The sequence below is a fragment of the Pelobates fuscus genome, chromosome 2 (genome assembly GCF_036172605.1).
Source record: "Pelobates fuscus isolate aPelFus1 chromosome 2, aPelFus1.pri, whole genome shotgun sequence".
Classification (NCBI taxonomy): Eukaryota; Metazoa; Chordata; class Amphibia; order Anura; family Pelobatidae; genus Pelobates; species Pelobates fuscus.
In genome coordinates, this window is record NC_086318.1 from 127,123,085 (window position 1) to 127,138,668 (window position 15,584).

The 15,584-nt window shown below is 36.5% G+C and overlaps 1 protein-coding gene across 4 annotated transcripts in view; it reads left to right on the forward strand.

Annotated features, from left to right (window-relative positions):
- NLGN1 (neuroligin 1) overlaps positions 1-15,584 on the forward strand; it is a 663,157-nt gene that overhangs the window by 207,267 nt on the left and 440,306 nt on the right. For 2 of the 4 annotated variants that reach the window (XM_063442687.1, XM_063442686.1), the window contains exon 3: positions 119-178. The exons of the other annotated variants lie outside the window; for them this stretch is intronic. In XM_063442687.1, the coding sequence (XP_063298757.1) occupies positions 119-178 (60 nt within the window). The remainder of the gene's footprint in view (positions 1-118; positions 179-15,584) is intronic. 4 annotated transcript variants of the gene reach the window in all.

The window sequence follows — 15,584 nt, forward strand, 5'->3', positions numbered from 1 at the left end:
TGTGCAGACACCACAACTTTGGAAACATTAGAACGATGAGTTAGGTAGTGGTGTTGCATGCTCCTACTATCTGCTGTGGAGCTCCATGTTATTTTTTAGTCTTCTATTCATTTTTCAGTAAAAAGAATATCCAAGGATTGTGTCCGGAAACCCGGAAAGAAAATATGTAGAAAAGGAGGTATGTATTTATGTTATAGTTTAAAAGAATGGATAGCATATATATAAAAGGAAAACAGAGTCCCATGGAACACAGTTAATGGAAAAAAATCATTTTCAGACTTTATTAACCGGTTGGGTAATGAAAAGAAAACGCAATCCATTGAACAGCTGAAATGGAAACAGAATAGATATGTTTGAGATAACTCTAATGGTTTGTGCATGTTTTCTCTTTTGTTTGTACCAACAAATTAATTTTAGCTGTTTGCTTGCTGGAGGAGTGAGCAATAAACTATGAAGAAACATAAAAAGCACTTTTTTTTTTAAATCTATATTAAAACATATGCTGACTGGAAACTGACTATGTTTCTGACACTTCTATTAATAAGATTAATCGTAAATAATGTAGATCATTCAATAATATGAGGTATAAAAATTATGCCGTAAAGTATGCCGTAAAGAATTTTATGACACATTGTGAATTGGCAAATTCACATTTTCCCAGTGTCTACATAAAGAAAATTTTCTACTTGAGGTCTTTTGAGGAAAATTCTGAAGCTGGATGCTCAAGCTTTTCTCCCCAGATGTTGACATCCTATAACTCCCAGAATTCTTTGAATTCAAAAGATGGCGAAAGCATCAAGGAAGTTGTGGTTGCACAACATTTGCTAGGACAAAAGAGAAAAGAATCAGAAAAATAATTATGTGATGTCACAAGACACAGACGTTCTCTCTCTCAAGGTGGTTATAATTCCATTGACATTCTAGGTGTAGATGCCAAATGAACTTCAGTAGCTAACAGGGGTTAAGAGTTGTATGGATGGCTCAGAAACAATCTTCATAATTTGATATTGTGGTTATACAGAATTATAAGGAATAACTATCAATGTCTGCAACATTTGTTGTGCCTATTTTGCACAGTGCCACCTCTACAGCTACCACTTTTATTATATGATGCAAGTTGCATAACAAATGGCGAGTAGGAGAATTCTGAATCAGGCAGGTCTTCTGCTTACCTTGACAGCCATGACAGTACACATGTGACAATGCCTTTTTGTTGCAGTGATTCTTTCTCTGGTAAGCTTAAGGCTACAATTATTTAATACTTTGTCACAGGAAAAGAGTTAATGTCACCCTGTTTACTTGTTATTGGGAATCATTGCTGTACTTCTTAAGCAGAGCCAGTCGCATATAGTTTGTTTGGGGTGGTAGCACCTAAATCACTTAAGCTTACTGTAGTGTTTTATGTGTGAGGAGTCTGTCCTCTTTTTTTATTTTGCAAAAAGTGCCAATGTCAATAGTCATGTGCACTTTCATAAATTAACCTTGTTACACCCCCCCCGGCTGCTAATCAGAAAACTGTTCCTGTTACTTCCTGGTTGTTTAGCTCACTGGAGCTAAATTCTAGAGGCAGAAATTGCCCAGAGCACCTGCCTTGCAAACAGTTCCTATTGAGATACATTGGGAAGTCTGTGGTTAGACAGCTAAAGAAAGACTGGGCTTGGGAAGAAGGGGAGGGTTTCTAAAGGCTGCAAACCATGAAATCAACTAATGAAAAAAAAAAAGCATAACTAAATGCATGCATGTTTTCACTGCAGGTGTAAATAGTGATTTTTAAGTCCGTGGGTTAGGAAACCATAAATGTGATGGGTCCTATTCACCAACCTTATGTTAAGGGGAATATTAGGAATCCAAGGGACATATTAAACTATATGTGCATTGTATAGCCTCCCCACAACCTACTTCTTTTTAAATGTAAAAGAAAACAAATCACCACACTTTTACATGGAATTAAGATTGGTAAAAATTATTCAAGGTGTCATAGACAAAACTTCCATCACTGGCAACACTCATAAAGGGCAGGTCTACCATAGCTCCAAGCATGCCAGGCTGACAGTTAGTAGTCCAGCCGACCACTAACCTTCAGGAGCATGCATTGAGCACTGCTGACTAGCTGTCTGTATATACCTTGTCCTTGTTAGTGTTCTAATGATGTGCTCGCATTGTGCTTCCCAGGGACAGTTCCCTGGTGTCCCCGGATGTGGGATACCAAGGAACTATATCAGGACAAGATCCCAGAATCATAAAGTAAAAGCGACACTGTCATCTGAAATATTTTTTCATTAATCAGTTTAAAAACAATTATGCAAATAGCTAAGTAGTATTTTCATCTAAGCAAACTGTAGTATGTTGACCACTGTTACTTTTTTAGTGTGAAGACGGCCATCTTCCAGTTGAATCACAAAAACTAAACCGCTATATAAAAAAAGCCTACAGACAACATATGATGACAGTAGCCAATCATTTGCAGACTAACAACCAGTTTTCAACTGAAAGAAAAACAAAATGTCTCTAAGCATTTTCTGATCATGCCCTGTGCTCACAATGATCACAAGAATTATGTAGAAAAACATTGAAATGATTACAAAACAAACTGCTGTACAGAAAGAAAATTAGATTACATGGCCACTTTATTTTTCCTTCAAGGTGCTCTGACACCGTTTAGAGTCTTTTGCATAATTTGCAGTGGCCAAGGGTTGCAGGGAAAGGTGAATTATACTTACCTGAAACTGTTCATCTCTGCCACCACCATTTTCTTCCTGACGGTTCTCTTCAGCTGATGTCAGCATTGTACTCTCATGCATGAACAACACTGCATGTACAATACTTACGTGTATGCAGGATCCCGCAAGACCACAGGTTCCTCAATAAACAGAGCCTTTTTTCCTTCAGCCATCAATATTGATGACTGAGGCCTTGACAAGTCTTGACAAACGGTAGCTATGCCTTATGTCTAGCTTTGTTAGGTGTAAGAAAAATACTAAAAAAACTACTAGTCCCTACTTTGTCTCAGTATATTTTTCAATGTGAGTATTTCATTAAAATGTTATCTTCATGAAATACTCATCTTGGATGTTTGGGTGGAGGGGGTAACAGAGCCGCTTTAATTCTCTTTTTACAACAATCAGGTATAAACAAGCGTCTATCTTATTTAATGAGTACTCCAAGTACTGTAATAACCCTTGTCCCTTGCCTAAATTATGAAGCAACAGCTCCCTGGACTCATGATCATGGATGCAATTTATTATAGTTACAGTGATGTGTAAACATTATAGTCAAAATGTAACCCGTCACCTACTGCACGTGTAAGGACTTATACAGCATGTGCACCATGCCATGCATATCTTTAATTGACTCAGATTTGTGTGAGAGTGCTTGCTTTGCAGTAACAAATAATTCCAGGTCCAGCTATGCCTTACTATTCAGGGGGCTATGAGATATACTAGAACAGACTAAGAAAACTCAGATACATCATGATACCTGGAGAATCTTCACTTTATAAGCAAACAAGAAGTTCAGAAGTGTAGTTTTTTTTTTATATTTCTTTTCAATTTTTTTTGGTATGTAGCTCCCCCCACCCCCCAAATATTGATATAGTACTACCAGTCTGCATAGTTCCTAGGTGACATATAAATACCTTTATTTCATCAGTCAAAATTTTGCTTTAAGAAGCAGTATAATAACATGGGCAATAACTTGAATGTCACAAGCTGTGACACTATTTCATACACATAAATAACAAAAGCTTGGATACTTACCAAATAATGCTGTTTATAAATAGATGTTTATACCTATATGTCACCACGCTTCTTTTGTATACCCAGAGATAAATTAAGAAATCAGCAAACCAAGTCCACTATTTATATACTTTACTCACACGAATATGTATATTTGACAGTACACACGAACAAGCATATATACATATATACACATATATATATATATACATCTAAGAATTTACACAATTAATATATAACATAATATAGGATGCACATAAACAAATAAAACTGTGCATGTTAAGAAATAACAGAATTTACAGTCAATATAGTGGAGAATATTTAATGTTTTTTGTTCATTATAGTTGTACGTTTTATTTATATATATATATATATATATATATATATATATATATATATATATATATATATGTATACCCCCAACATTGGCATCCCAAGAAGGGACACAGGTGGGAGGAGGTAATTGGGGCAAGATAGTGATGCAATCTCATCACTTGCTATGCTCAAATTAAGCAGACCTGCCCATGAATGCCAGGCTGCCTGTCAGTGAAGCAGACACTAAGACACAAATATGTTCTGTCTAGGCCCCTACACTCTGCCGGAGACCTACGTTTAACCTCTGTTCGTACTCCTACCTCTGATGCTCACCTTAAAGACTTTTCTAGAGCTGCACCTTATCCTCTCTGTTAGACTTTCACCCGTCTCCACTCCTTCAAAAAATCTTTGAAAACCTACTTTTTTGGAAAGCATATCAATTAAACTGTAAACAGCTCCTCTCCTGCAACTGTCATCAAAACAAAACACTAAGCCCTCAATGAATAATATCCTAGCAACCTACTTTTCTACTCTACCCTTACCTTTTGTGTCACTATACCACACTCCCTCCATGAAAGCTCATTGAGCAGAGCCCTCAATCCCTCCTGTGTTCCTGTGTGTCCAACTTGTCTGTTAGTCAACCCATTCTACAGCACTAAGGAATTTTTGGCACTTTAGAAATAATAAAAATAATATAGATATTTTGCATTTATATGTATATGTATATGTATATATATATATATATATATATATATATATATATATATTTATATATTCACACACTCACACATCTCCAAAATGTTAATGCCCAGTATCTCAGGTTAGCTTTTGTATAAAAATAGCCAACTAATAGCACTCCCGGGTCTCCTTATAGTGAAAAATCCAAATGGATTTGTTTTATCAGTGTTTAAGTTTAGCATTAAATCTTTCATCATAATATTCATACCTCGCAGTAGGTAGAATAAATACATACTACATTCTAGTCCTATAAATTGTACATATTGCTATGTGAACTCACAACACTAAAGGGGCGCATAATATACATGAGATTCAAATCCACAACTGAAATATGATTGAATTGTGATGGAAGCATGCAGGGAAAGGATAAAAGACATATGTAGCACTGTGCCTTCATAAAAGTGATACACTTCCCACTCACATAAGACTATGCCTTTCAGGACTCAGAATAAAATATGCATTTGCTAAGCTATTACCGTATATACTCGAGTATAAGCCGACCCGAATATAAGCCGAGGCCCCTAATTTTACCCCAAAAAACTGGGAAAACTTATTGACTCGAGTATAAGACTAGGGTGAGAAATGCAGCAGCTACTGGTAAATTTCTAAATAAAATTAGATCCTAAAAAAAATATATGAATTGAATATTTATTTACAGTGTGTGTATAATGAATGCAGTGTGTGTATAATGAATGCAGTGTGAGTGTATGAGTGCAGCGTGTGTGTATGAGTGCAGCGTGTGTGTATGAGTGCAGCGTGTGTGTATGAGTGCAGCGTGTGTATGAGTGCAGCGTGTGTGTATGAGTGCAGCGTGTGTGTATGAGTGCAGCGTGTGTGTATGAGTGCAGCGTGTGTGTATGAGTGCAGCGTGTGTATGAGTGCAGCGTGTGTATGAGTGCAGCGTGAGTGTATGAGTGCAGCGTGTGTGTATGAGTGCAGCGTGTGTGTATGAGTGCAGCGTGTGTGTATGAGTGCAGCGTGTGTATGAGTGCAGCGTGTGTATATGAATGCAGTGTGAGCGTATGAGTGCAGTGTGTGAGCGTATGAGTGCAGTGTGTGAGCGTATGAGTGCAGTGTGTGTGTGTGTATGAGTGCAGTGTGTGAGCGTATGAGTGCAGTGTGTGTGTATGAGTGGTGTGTGTGTGTGTGTGTTGCAGAGCCTTGGTGGGGGATGGGCAATTTTGTTTTTTATTATTATTTTAATATTTTTTTATTATTATTTATTATTTTTATTTATTTAATTTAATTTTTTATTATTTTTGTATTATTATTTCATTTTTCATTTTTTTATTATTACTAATTTTTTTTTTTTCGTCCCCCCTCCCTGCTTGATACATGGCAGGGAGGGGGGCTCTCCTTCCCTGGTGGTCCAGCATTGGCAGTTCAGTGGGGGGCTGTAAGAGAGTTTACTTACCTCTCCTGCAGCTCCTGTCAACTCTCTCCTCCTCCGCGCCGTCCGTGCAGCTCCCTCTGTCAGCTCCCAGTGTAAGTCTCGCGAGAGCCGTGGCTCTCGCGAGACTTACACTGGGAGCTGACCGAGGTGCTGAACGGACGGCGCGGAGGAGGAGGAAGCTGACAGGAGCTGCAGGAGAGGTAAGTAAACTCTCTTACAGCCCCCACAGCCCCAGTCTGTATTATGGCAATGCAAATTGCCATAATACAGACTATTGACTCGAGTATAAGCCGAGTTGGGGTTTTTTAGCACAAAAAATGTGCTAAAAAACTCGGCTTATACTCGAGTATATACGGTATTTTAGTGTAGATGTCTGTTTATTTCTTACAATATATTTTAGATTTTTCAGCAATCCAGAAAACATACAAACAAAAATATAATCAGTGAAGTCAATGATATCTTTTCTGTAATCCCCTCTGATTTGATAATATTTGAATACTGTAAAAAAAATATGCAGGATTATTTACTAAAGTGGGAATTCAAAATTAATTTCAAATTCAAGGACAATATAGGTAAATTGAAAACAAATTTGATTAGGAGGATTTGTTTACATTCAGATTTTTTGTGGCCTAAATTTTTAGATTTACTTTGAATTCCCAAGAAGTGAATGAGCGGGTTTCATTAGGGAGGGTATTTTCCACAAAGGGTGCATAAAGACCTTAGGCTGACCTTGCTTCTGAGCCTGGCAGACAGGCCTGTACTGGCCATTGGGCATACCGGGCAAATGCCGTGTGCCGCGATGGCTGTGGGGCCGAGGCCGACAGGGGAGATCACAGGATCTCCCCTGCCAGCCCCTGCAGGGCCAGCGCTATCCGAGCGCCGGTTCTGCTGTGTGCCTCAATGGGCCGGTGGGGAGATCAAAGATCTCCCTCACCGGCCCACAGGCAATTATAAGCGGCAGCAGGCTGGGGAGTGAGGGAGGGAGGAGAGGACCGGCGGAGCTCTAGCACACAGCGCACCCCCAGACACACACAGCACCCTCAGACACAGCACACATCACTTTCAGACACACACAGCACCGTCACTCACACGCAGCACCCTCAGACAGACAGCACCCTCGCTCACACACAGCACACTCCCACACATATACAGCACACACACACATATATATATATATATATAATATATAAAATAACCCTCAGTGAGTTAACAGACAAAGACAATTAGAAACCTAGAATGTGACGGCAGATAAAAACACCCTCACACACAGCACCCCTCTTACCCCTCTTACATACACACACACACTGCGCCCCTCACACATACAATACGTCCAAATATATATATATATATATATATATATATACATACACACACACACTACAGCACCCCTCACACCGCACCACTACACACATTACGCTCCAGATACACGCTAGATCCCTTACCCTATATGCACTCTTAATCCTCTACACACACACACACACAATCTCCTATACACACTCTTGGTCCTTTACACACTAGATCGCCTACACACACACACTGCACCACCTACACACACTACATTCCTTGTCAGAAAGCACATACAACATTTTCTAAACACACCCTCTCTACAACCCCTACACACACTACGTCACCTATACACACACACACTACAGCCCGTATGCACACACTCGCTACATCCCCTATAACACTATGCCCTCTATACACACACTCTCTACAGCCCCTAGCCACACATATTACACCACAAACACAAATGAAATTAACCAATTTAAACAATACCACACCACATTCTACACACACGCAATCCCACAAGCAGGCTCTAAACACATGCACCATACACTTTCCTGGCCCTTTTCTCCTCTGGTATCTCACTTGTGGAGACACCAGAGACAATTTAAAAGCAAACACAGCACAAGCATGTTATTAAATTAGCTTGCGCTGCACTGAACAAATTCAGGGCCTTTTTCTAATGCCAGAGTTCTTCAGCGGGGCTCTGCGCATTGAACCAACATGCTCACTTTGAGAGAGGGCTTGCTTGTCATTAGTGATGACAAAACACACTCTATTTGGCCCCGCCCCCTTCTTAGGGGGCCGCTCTGATTGAAAAATGCCCGGGCCTAATTTTTTTCCCAGTCCGGCCCTGCTGGCAGATATGTTAGTGATAAGATAAGGGACAAAGTTTTCCTCTCTGGGGGACAGTTGTATGCCATTCCATCCTTCTTCCAGCTATATACATAGGTTTTTTTCAGCCTACTTCTAGGGCACTCATTTACATATAAACATGAAATTGGGAAGCTGCAGTAGTAAAATCACTTTGACTTTAAATAGGGGATGGAATAAACATATATCCATAAGTGGCAAGGTAATATTGGATATAGTTGATGGGGGCCAGAATTATAGAAATAAGATTTGCAGTTAATCCTGGTTAGTACATTTTTTTTAAATCCAAGCTTTGTTTCTCAAATAACATGTGATAGAATGTTATTTTACATATATGACTTCATACACAGATCTGATTGGCTGAGTGACATGTCAGCACAGATTTGCATTGCACAAGCCACGCCGACACAAAACAAAGCCCATTTTCCATTTTTGGGAGTTATGAAACAAAGAGGGAACGGGTTAGATTTTATTTTTCTGCATTGTCCTCTGAAGCATTCTAGAGTTGCAAGATTAACATGTCTTTCTGGACATTTATTACATCTTTAAAGTGATGTACAGGATAATAAACGTGATGCATTGTAGCATACAGAATTCATATACAGAAGTAGGAAAATACATAAACTAATCAAGACCGCTCTATTGGGATTCCTTCTTGGTTAATTCATGTATTTCACTCTTGCAGGTAAAGGACAGTAAATGGTATAGAACAGCAATGTTCACTATCCACTAGACTTGTGCATTCGGTTTAACTGAAATTATCCTAATTTAGGCCAACCGGCTGTTCGGCAGAGTTGTGTGACTCTGAAGTACCACATGGGCGTATAATCAAGCAAACAATTAGCACAATGGATGTACATGTTTGTTTGATTCAGTTTTCAGAGTTCCACCTGTGGTTCCAAGAAAAAAGATGATTGACGGCTACAGAACAGCCACTAAATGTTGATTTTATTCACGTATCAAATGAAAAGGGACTAATATAGGGAAAAAATAAGGAGCAGTAAAAAAAATAAATCCATATTTAAATATTGCTATATTATATATTTAATAAATGTATAACATATAAATATAGGTTTTTTTCCTACTACTCCTCTTCTTTTGCCCTCTAATTGTTACTCTTTCTCAAATGATTTGTGAACCAAAAATGTGTCCGTCAGTGTACTGGTAAATATATACATACCATTTATATAAATTATCTATTGCAGTACACTGATTAGTACATTTTTTCATCCTTTTTTGTTCATCCAAATTATTTTCAGCATAGTTTATTACGGATGATATTCGGAAGAGCCAAACCGTCAACTAAACAAGTGTTAGAATTCGCAAGCTAAATTTTATTTTTGGAAAAAAATTGGTTCAGCTGTACTAAAATGTTCCACCATGCACAAGTTAACTGTCCACCAACCCAATTAACTCATATACACTTAGAAAAACATAGTGGGTTTAGCAACCCTAAACCTGCAAATAAAGCTTAGCTACATAACATTTTATTCACTAGAGTTGTTTTTTTTTTATAATTCAGTAAACCTTCCACTAAAAGATTGCCATGTAGATGGAATATAGGGAATTTCATAATAGAATGAATATTAGTAATTGAAATATATTTAAACGGACAGATACACTGTTTTATGATAAAATTCCCTTTAAAATTCTGCTCACAGGTTCCAATACCATTTTAGCTACTCTAATTATTGGAATTTGGGGTAAGGCAGTTAATTGTTCAATGTGCTATGTAGCCTGAGAGGCTGCAGTAATTTACATGTCATTTGCTAGTGTGCAATGCAGCAGTACTTATCATGCGCTACATCAGGCATTTGTAATTAGCAGCTCAACCCTATTACACTGCCTAAGGTTCAGGAAGGCGTGAATAAAGATGCACGACTCCCACATACCCGGTGTAAAGTTTTATTCTTATTCATCATTATAAAATCTTTTCTTGCTAACCGACAGTGGCCAATTAAATAGGGTTTGGAGTGTGACAATTGATTAAATGTTCTTATCTGCATATAAAAGTTAAGCGTGTGTCTCTGCCTGTCACTCTACTAGTTGTTCAGACGATTTATATTATGCTGAGAAATGGAATAATTGCCATTATAATTATGACTGTTTTCATAATGGCTTTGTTTTACAGTTTATACAATAGATAGAGATAAAGATGCAGACAAACAGATAGAAAGAGAGAGGGTAGTGGAATACATTGCTAGACAGACAGGCCGGCAGACAGACTGATGCACAGACAGACAGATACACAAACATACAAACATACACACAGACAGATACACAGACAAACAAATAGATAGATAGATAGATAGATAGATAGATAGATAGATAGATACATAGACAGACACATAGATAGACAGACAGATAGATAGATAGATAGATACATAGATAGACAGACACATAGATAGATAGATGGATAGATAGATAGACAGACACATAGATAGATAGATGGATAGATCGATAGATACATAGATAGATAGATAGATAGATAGATAGATACATAGACAGACACATAGACAGATACATAGATAGATACATAGATATATAGATAGATAGATAGATAGATAGATAGATAGATAGATAGATAGATAGATAGATAGATAGATAGATAGATACATAGACAGACACATAGATAGACAGACACATAGATAGATAGATAGATAGATAGATAGATACATAGATAGATACATAGATAGATAGATAGATACATAGACAGACACATAGATAGATAGATAGATAGATAGATAGACAGACACATAGATAGCTAGATAGCTAGATAGATAGATAGATAGATAGATACATAGACAGACACATAGATAGATAGATAGATAGATAGATAGATACATATATAGATACATAGATAGACAGACACATAGATAGATAGATTCATTTTATTTTCTGAGAGTACGAAAAGTGTCTTGACTGAAAGAGTTAACTTGCTACTAGTGATATGAAAAACTGCATGCAAATCCTCCTACCATACCTAATAACATTATTAACTTAATTAACATTTACTTTGCAGGACTATTCCCCTCTTATATTTCTTTATCTGAAATTAAAAATGTGTAGGTAAATGATTAAATAGTCAATTAAACGATCAGAACTTAATGTACCTTCAGAAAGTTTTGGTTCTGCGTACAGCTATTATTAAAATATATACAATTTGTGCTATTGAAGAGAAAATGGTGGTTAATGTAATGAATAAAATTGTTGTGACATACAATCATTTTAAAATATTTTCTGCTTTCGTCTGCAACAAGTGTAAAATTTGTTAATGAACTTCCGTGCATTTGACACAGATCATTAGACTGTGAAGGTATCATTTACTGCAGTCTGGATTAAATGTTTGAAATTTTTTTTAGCCAAGGTAAAAAAAAAGAAAGAAAAAAAAAGGTTGTGCATAGATGAAGATTTAAATATTTGTGTTGTGCTGAATGGTTTTTAGCAGGGGATTTTGATTAGTAACAACCATCTGCTGTGGACCAAAAATGCTGTCATTCTTACTAGTTGCTGATGGTTGTTTATTCAAAAACAAATTTCCGACTTCAAAATGTTGTTAATCTCTCCAATGATAGCAATGCAATTTTTTTTTGCATTTCTAAGCACATAACAATAAATTCAGTTATGATTGTTCATTAACATTATGTCTTGTAAAATATTAAAATTGACAAAATTTGTAGGGCCAATGCAATTTCAGAATGTTGCTGTAACAATGTTTTAATCCTTTAATCCAAGTTAAACTTTCACTGCTGGCTTTCTAAGTTTTGGAATGCACTTTATAAAGTAAGCTTGGAGCATCTTTACTGTAAGTTGGCATTTCAGTCTGATATTTGTGGAACAACTAAGCTCTCCTCTCACCGCTTGATTCTTATTAGGGCCTGCTAGCCAATCAGAATGAGTGTTGTAACATGGTTTAAGATCCGAGATAGTGTTGCACCTGATCTTTGTTAAGTATCACTAATGTGTGAACACTTAAGGTTATATGTGCATTCTTTAGATTTTTTTTATTTAAAAACCTCAGTAAAATTCCTGCCTATACATGAGCTTCTCTATACTTTGAAGATGTGCTAAAGTTATAAAAATGACGGAACATATATCTAATATAAGTAAAGAGTTTCATTATACACAAACTAGAGATACCATGCTTGTGTTCTCTTTTAAAGCAGATCATAAGAAGTCTGTATGTCACTTGTTATAGGCCTTCGTACATAATGTGGCACATAAGGTCTTGCAAATGCAAGTACTAGGTTTACCACTCAGCTATCCACTGGATCATTTTTATAATTGCATTTACTTGAGGAAAGTTATACTTGTATTGTCATTGTGGGTGCTTTATGGATGATCAAACATAAATAACATCTCACACCTGCAATTAAACAGGCAGATGTATTTTGTTTAGCTCAAGTAAACATTAAAATAAGAAAGCACTGCTTTCGGTTACAGTGACTCTCCCTAAGAAAGTAAGTTGTCTCTCAGACCACCCTCATGACATCACTCCCCCTTGCTGGATGGGGAGGCCTTTCAGCCATTGGCTGTCTTTCGGCAGCATCCTTGGCGTGTTGACAATACACTTCAAGTATGCACAGAATTCACATTAGCCAGCCTTGTTCCAAAGGTGATGCTGGAGGTCCAGCAGCATAGGGGTTAAACTCCTAGAACCATTGCCATTTCAAATCACTGAAGTTGTCATAATATTTGTAGAAACCCTTTAAATCATCAATCAAATCATATATCCATAATGATGTATCAATTAATATTGGCCTGGAAATATGCACAGTGTATTTAATGTCTGTTATGTCTACTTCATTTAAACCTTGGTTCACCTCTTTATAAATAGTTCTTTATAAATGCCAATCACACCAAAAAGAAAAGGGATTAACTAGGAGATTATCCGATTGCATGCATGGAAATACGAGCATTTCAATACTGAGTGCCCATAATTGATGTTAACATATCATATGCTATAGTAACAGATAACTAATAACAAATTACAGTGTCTCTGTATCTGTGTCAATAATGTTTTGGCCTGCTGGTTTATTTAGAAGGTAATATGTGTAAATAGAGCATCATTGTTGTATATACCTTGGGCACATATTCTTTGTTTTATAACTTATAGTAACCTCTTCTGTGATTAGATTTCTACTTCCAAGTATTAAAGAACATGGAGCCACAAATGATGTTTCATAACTGAGAATCAATGAGATTGAAGCATGAATCTTAATATGAGTTAATATGGATGCATATTAAATCCACAGCAGTATTAATTTTAGCTGCAAATTTCAATTTAGCTTTACTCATAGTCTTTTGACTAAAAAGCCATTTTAGTTTTAGTCGTATTTTAGTTATCTGAATTGTTTTAGTTTTAGTCTAGTTTTAGTCGACTAAATCTACTGGAGATTTTAGTTGACACAACTAAAACGTAATGGGTTTCGTTAAAGCCTCTACCTCTTTGCCCCTTCCGCAGCCCCTCTGGGTGTCTCTTTGTGTCCTCCCAGCCCCTCTAGGTCTCTCTCTCCTGAGTTCTGGCTTGTCTCTTTTGCCCCTCAACAGTCCCTCTGTTCAGTGTTAATTTTGGCAAATTTCTATTTAGTTTTATTTAGAGTCTTTTGACTAAAATGCCATTTTAGTTTTAGCCATATTTTAGTCATCTGAATTGTTTTAGTTTTAGTCGACTAAAGTTTGACTAAAATTGTTAGTTGATGAAATTAACACTGATCCCCAGTTCAATACCTACATTAAGGAGTACTGCACACGTGATACAATGCTTTGCACATGTATTCTATGATGTTAGCAGTCTAATTTGGAATGTGTTGACAGGCCTCTATTAAATCTTCTCTGTTAATGGCACAGAAACACAACCTCTATCCCCCAACAGACCTCATCATTATCAAACATAATTTTGTCTGCCAGATCAGTTTCTCTGGGCATCTATCTATATACTGATGGGCAGCACATGAAAATTACTGTCTTGATGTATGTAGAATTCAAATACTGTAGTTATAGCTGTGGCCCATTGGGGGCATTTTATTGCTATGAAGTCAGTTTAACCCCTTAGCGACCGCGGACGTACTAGGTATGTCCGACAAAAAATAGTTGTAAACAGCCTCGGACGCACCTGGTACGTCCTCAGCAAATTTGAGCTTTGGATGTGATCGTGATCGCTTCCTGCCACTCTAATGGTATTGCAGTGATGCTTCGATGTTGAGACATCCTACAATACCTCCCCTGACTGCCGGGCTGATCACTTCCGGTTTGCCCCACGTGGCGCCGGCAGTGAGGCAGAGCATCGGAAGCCATCAGGCATGGTGACAGGCAGTCTCCCCCTGCTGTTGAAAAAAGTAAAAAAAAAAGTTTAAAAATAAAAAAATAAATAAAGTTAATAAATTTATATATATATGAGATATGTATACAAATATCTATCTATAATATGTATATATTATATATCTTATATATAACGTCATCCTAAGTGTATTTTTTTATTAATATAAAATTTTTTTAATTATATATATATATAGTAAAATTACACACGTATATGTATATATATATATATATATATATATATATATAAAATATATATAATAGCTATATATATTGTATATATATATTATAAAAAATCTATAATAATTAAATAAAAATAATTTTAAAAATGTCAAAATAATTTTTAAAAATCGAAATAAAATCTATATATATGTGTAATTTTATTCTAACTGTATTTTGATCCTGATAAAAGCCACAGACGGCTGAAACGTTGATCGCATTTTAAAGGAATGAAATAAAGGAACCTTTTTAAAAGACAGTGAGTGCAAGCCTTTTTCAATATTTATATATATATATATATATATATATATATATATATATATATATCTCACTTAGAATGAAAAAAAAAATATATATATATATAAATAAATAAGAATAATACAAAATATACATATGTCCATATACATTGCCATATATATGTCCATATATATTCCCCAAAAGCCGTATTGCCCCTCTACAGTCTGTAATGAATGCTGCCGCCAGACTGATTTTCCTTTTTAGTCGGTCCTCTCACACCTCACCCATCTGCCAGTCCTTACATTGGCTCCCTGTATCCTATAGGAGTCAATTCAAAGTGCCAACCCATACATTTAAAGCACTGAACAATTCTAGCTCCTCTTATATCTCTGTGAATATTCACTGTGAATTATATGATATGATGAAAACAATGGTATCTTTAGAAAGACCACTTAATGGCGAGAAAAATGGTG